The sequence below is a fragment of the Metopolophium dirhodum genome, chromosome 1 (genome assembly GCF_019925205.1).
Source record: "Metopolophium dirhodum isolate CAU chromosome 1, ASM1992520v1, whole genome shotgun sequence".
In the NCBI taxonomy this organism is placed as follows: domain Eukaryota; kingdom Metazoa; phylum Arthropoda; class Insecta; order Hemiptera; family Aphididae; genus Metopolophium; species Metopolophium dirhodum.
Genome location: NC_083560.1, coordinates 131409623 through 131415765, shown reverse-complemented (window position 1 = coordinate 131415765; position 6143 = coordinate 131409623). Strand labels below are relative to the sequence as shown.

The window sequence follows — 6143 nt, the reverse complement described above, 5'->3', positions numbered from 1 at the left end:
ACAAAAATATTTACGCAACTCCAGTTTTTGACCAAATGGTTGATTTTTTTTTGCTATAATTTAAAATTAAATTATTGTGTATATCTAGGTACTTGTAATTATCATAAATATTTATAATTTTTAAACATGGTATTGTTTTCAAAATATTTTGATTACTTTTAAAGTATTTATAGACATTTGTAATTTATTATATTTCTTAGTTTTTTTCCATGTATGTTGATAAAAGTTTTATACTTGGTCAAAAAGGTTGAACATTTTATACAAGGTTCCCAATAAGTCGCTATAATTGGAATTTAAAAAAGCGGGTAAGTGGACGTCGCTCTGCTGTACAGTAGGTTATAATAGTGGGTCAATGTATAAAGGATTGTATTAAACTTGAATTCAATGATATAATATCATTATATAAGAAAAACGATTCTGAGCGGAGACGGTTTGTCAGTCTGGATTTTATATATTGTTGTTATTTATTATAGCCTGTAGGCTGAATTAATATTATAATATTATTATTTTTTATTCGTTGCTATGGTGATAAACAAAGTGTTAAAAATTAAAATTCCATTTTTAGCGGTTTTTCGTAATTTGTCAGTAGTTTTTCCCGTGGCATTAAATAACTATTGAGAAAATCGAAAAACGACCTCTCTAAAGTTCTATCTTGATCCAGTTTTCTAAAAGTGTATGTTGTGTAAGGTTGTATGTTATTGATACGTATACGATATAATACCTAATAACGAATTTTTTTTTTAAAATTTATTTTTGTTTATAAATATAAACTTGAAACACTTCAATTATATTTAAATTATTAATTATTATTTATTACATAAGTTGGTGAAATAAAACAATTGCAGTTTTTATGAATATTTTATATTTTCACTCGGCGCAGTGCTTGTAACGACCATGTAAAACCGTGGTCATCTACATTCTACAGTGAACACCATTGATTAAAATATATTATAATATTATATTAATATATAATCAATGCCCAGCAATTTCTATAATTACTATACGGCGTAGGTATTTGAAACCATGAGCACTTCTGTCAGTATATTGCCTATACAAAAAACCTTCTACTTTTATTCTTTTATTATTGTACGGTGCAAATTATAGGTACCTCTGTTGAACAGTAGTTGTCGAGCATGTCATTGCATAGAAGTGTTATATTTTAATTCAAAGATAAATCATTGTATACGATTATAAGCGGAGACGTTGTATCATACTTGTACAAATAATCAAATTTAATAGTTAAATAAATGTTTATACAAATTTAAAATATCTCATAGCTATAAATAGCGTGACTTTCCCGTAAACTATTTCTTTTTGATAGAAGTAGAAAAATTTGTTGGGAACCTTCTATAAAAATTTCTTCTGTTAGCTATGAAAAGAAAAACTTTTATTACTGAGAAATGAATTACAAAATTTGAAAAAAATTATCATGGCAATAAATAGCTCAAATAGAGTCAAAATAGTTTGAACATTTTACCATGTACGGAAAATACTAATATAAATATTTGGTGAACATTTCAAAAGTCTAGGGTTATTTGTTTTAAAAATATAACCAAATATCAAAAATTGATTAGTAGAAATTCGATAATTTACCGCTGAATATCAATTATCGTAAAAATTATAGGTTCAAAAGCTCATAAAAAATTAATGTTCCGTTTAAGTAACCTTTTTTTTATTTGTTCTAGGTAGATAAACTTATAAAAAAGTCTTCTATTAACATTTTTAATCTTAGCTATGAAAAGATAAACTTTTATGAATCTCTAACTGAAAATTAATTTGCAAAATTAAAAAAAAAATGTATGGCTAAAGATAGCTCAAAAAGAGACAATATTGATTGAAAATTATTCCATGTATGGAAAATGGAAACTTTAACATTTGGTGAAAATTTCAAGTGTCTAGGATTATCCGTTTTTGAATTAAAATAAAATATCAAAAATTTATATATGAAAATTCGTTAATATAACAATGATAATTCAATATTTTAAATATTTTAAAATCAAACGCTCATAAAAAATTAATGCTACTTTCTGGTTTTTTTGTTTATGGTAGGAACAATCCAAAGTGTCTTCTATTAAAATTTCTAATATTAGCTATTAAAATAAAAACTTTTATTAATTTCTAACTGAAAATAGTTTGAACATTTTCGACATTTTGATGAATTTTGTCAACATTTGAACTTTGAATGCATATAAAAAATAACCACGACTATATTTTTCTGATTTCTTTGAACTTACATTAATGACACTAATAATGAACCTTGTATCATGTAAAAAAGTTATTATCGAGTATTATTTAAAAAAAATTATAAATGTCGAAAAATTTCTCAAGGCTACTTACTCCAATATAGTCAAAATAATTTAAAAATACTACTATTTATGGAAAATGCTAATAAAATATTTGTTGAAAATTTCAAGGGTCTACGGTTAACATTTTTTGAGTCTTACCAAAAAAAACTAAATTGTGTTTTTCAAAAAATTTTTTTGCTTAAAAATTAACACTTTTATCACTTTTACTTGACGCTTTATATAACTACTTAGAATTCAATTTTGAACCTGCTAAAAGTACCAATTAGATTCACATTTCTATCAGAAAAAAATTTGATCACAAAAATCGGAGCAGTTTTATTAGCCAAAATTGCTAACAGACGGAAAAACACACATAACTGTAAAATCAATACATTCTTTCGCTCCACTCAGAATCTAAAAGTTCATTCATATTATATTAGTGTTATACCAGGTTCAATTTACAATTAAAACATTTTATGAATATTGCTTCATGTATATACTTTATTTCACATAACCTTACCCCGTGGTCTTTTAAATATGTTGATAAGATTTTATGTTTTATGATAGCTTATTGGCTATGGCTAAGAATTATTTAATTATGAAAATTGGAATTTAATTTTTATACTCCCTTATAACCATCAATGCTTATGAATTATGAGTGATATACGTCGATGGTGCATATAGTTTTTAGAAAAGGATTCTTGTTCACTGTATTTACTCTGTTTTTGAAAAATCAATAAGGAAATGTTAAATTGTTAAATTAAATAAATAAAAATAGAAAAGTAAACTGTACATAATAATATTTAGAGTATAATAATAATATAATATTTTAATAAATACTTATAAAATAAAATTACTTAATATTCATTTGTATTTTTTGTCATATAGGTTGTATGTTGTACTTAGTTAGGTACAACACGTACTCTTAAAAAATGCAGTCTAGTGGTAAATTGACCCATATAGTGATAATAAAATATAAATCCTATATCACTGATAAACATTATTATAACAGAGTATAATATTATGTAATCGCTTGCCCAGCAATAAAACAATGAACGCAAACTTAGCGTGGAAATATATACTCGTCGCTGAATGAGCTGATTATATACACTCGCTTTATCCTTGGTACCTAGGCATAATATATTAATATATAATTCATAATCTCACTGGTATCTCGCAGTTTTCTATAAATTCGTGAACCTCTATCTGTTTACCATCACGATATGCTGCATTCCTATTTACGACAGTCGTATACTTGACACCTTGTTATTGAAATGTTATTCTATATTACATATATTATTACGAATGTAAAACCGTATAATCTATTTGATGTGGCGGTAACGTGCCACGATAACGTTTGTGTTATCGACGTTTAACCGCGGTATATAGGTACCTATATAAATCCAAATAGGTGCAATCGAGCAGATCAGTTAGTGCGTAGCTGAACTCCGTTGTACTCAAACTTATTATACTTATATTGTACCTACGAATGATGGCAGGTTGGACATTTTTTTTAGCAATACTGGTGTCGTTGCAGATCGTTCAGGTATATTATCATCATAATACTATAATAATGCAGTCTTACAATTATTATTCATCTTTAACCTTAGGTAACGCGCGTGGGTATTTTTTATTTGTAAATAACGCATAAAAATTAAAATTAAAATGCGTACATAAAAACTAACTAGTGGTATACTTGTAAGTTATTGAGTAAAAAAAAAATTGTTTTATAACAATTTATAATATATTGTGTTTAATTTATGCATGACAAACAATTGGTAATTAATAAAATTGTATCAAATGACAAATATAATACCACCTATTTGAACGGAAAACAATTATCCCCCACCCGCGCAACTATATTTGCTTTCATACCACGTGCATCACTAAAGGATAATAATAATAATATATTGTAGTGTAACGCAATAATAATAATTTTGATTAATATAATATGATAATATTGTTATAATATTGTCCGTGTTCACATTATGATGTTTTATAGGATGGCGTCCACTCGTGTACATTGCGAAGTCATAAGGTTCCGGACCCGCAGTCGTCGTGTTCCAATCCTGGTTCCGCCGTTCCGATTCCAGCGATTCCGCGCCGCACACCGGCCTCGTGTGCACCACCCACGCCCGGACTGCAATACCCCGACGCGTTAAATAAAATTCCAAGTATTTCACCCGTTTCGTTTACGTCTTCGCTATCAAATCCAGTTCCTGCTGACACTGTACTTCCGCCGGTCCCGGTCCCGCGTTATTCAGCGCCTGTTTCGACGAGAATTTCCGGTAACGACCGAATTCTTATTGATCTCTTGCTCGAATACTTCGCTACTCAGGTACCGCCGTACCGGTTACCGTTACCGCCGTTGAGCTCGTCATCTCGTGGTTTCACGCCTGTTTCAAGTCTGCCTGCACTATTAACGCCTACTCCTTATCCTGCAACGCCTAACCTGCAGATTGGTCCGGCTGAACTACAACAGTTCCTTTCACTTTTGTCGTCTGTTTCAGGACCCGGCTCCGATTTGTTAAATCCCGCAGTCCCTTCAGACCGTTTACTCCCGTCTTTGTCGCCCGCTCCGCCGGCACATGTCACTACTCCACCCCCCGCCATCGCCAGCGTACCTGAAAGCGCTATGCTCGAAGCAGCGGCAGCAACAGCGGCGGCCACAGAAGCAGCGGCAACAGAAACAACAGCAACAGCGTCCGTCGACGAGCCGAAATCGACGCCTGTACCGGAAACTGCACCGGTCGTGCCGCCAAACTCATTTCTGGCGCCGAACCCCGCGGATAGCGTACCCGCTGCCGTCCAGACATTGGATCCCGGGTCGGCCAACGTCCCTGTTTCGGCTCCTATCAACGTATCCGACTCTACTTTCGTCGCACCGGAAGCTTCCGGTTCTGAGTTAGGAGCGATCTCGTCGACGGTATCGAACACCGTACCGACTGCAGATTCCACCTCCGCATCAACTTCCGACGTCGTGTCGTCAGCGTCACCTCCGTCCGACGTTACAACGCCAAGCATAGTATAAATGCCTTCAGTCGACGACAGTTACCGTGTTTTCCGTCTATGACCCATACAAACCTATGGAACTGTTTCGATTCTCGTATGTATGTATGTATGTATGTATGTATGTATGTATGTATGTATGTATGTATGTATGTATGTATGTATATATGTATGTATGTATATATATATATACACACTTATATATTATTATAGTTTAGTACAAATATTATGTATAGTTGTCTTACCAAAAAATAATTATCAAACAAAATATTACATAGGAATTGAATAAATTAATGATTTTTACGTTACACCTACATAATATTATAATATAGTATGGTCATAGTGATAAGCATATTTTACCTTCCAAAATATATTTATTTTTTAAATATTAAGTCACATAGAAGTTATATAGCTTATTTTAAATTAGGATTGATTTTATCATGAGTATAACTTACTCATCCAGAGTACCAAAATTGTTACAAATAATTTGTATATATAATGAATTAATAGATAATCAAACAAATGTTTAAATTGTTTTTTTATGTTATCAATTTGAGAACTTTAATTATTAATGTATACATAAGTTAATAGTTATAATACATAATATTACCTATGTATTTTAATATTAAATATTATTGTGTTAAAATATTTTATGAAATAAAATAAACTAACTATTGATAGATATCACGGGTTATTACTTACAATTATTATTATAAAAGGCGAAAAGTATATAGTTTGTTTGTTATAAAATTTAAATTATATATTTTCTAATTTTTCGACAGTAGTTTTGCGGTCAAGTTTTATGACGTTTGAAGAAATCATTAATATAGTTACGCCATAGTTTGTGCA

The 6143-nt window shown here is 30.5% G+C and overlaps 1 protein-coding gene across 1 annotated transcript; it reads left to right on the top strand.

The window, feature by feature from the left end:
* The first annotated feature begins 3677 nt into the window (after window positions 1–3677).
* LOC132934496 (uncharacterized) lies at window positions 3678–5796 on the top strand. Its single transcript, XM_061000803.1, has 2 exons — window positions 3678–3831; window positions 4288–5796. Exons 1-2 carry the CDS (start codon window positions 3775–3777, stop codon window positions 5314–5316), a joined length of 1086 nt encoding a protein of 361 aa, XP_060856786.1. The 5' UTR covers window positions 3678–3774; the 3' UTR covers window positions 5317–5796.
* The last annotated feature ends 347 nt before the right edge of the window (window positions 5797–6143 follow it).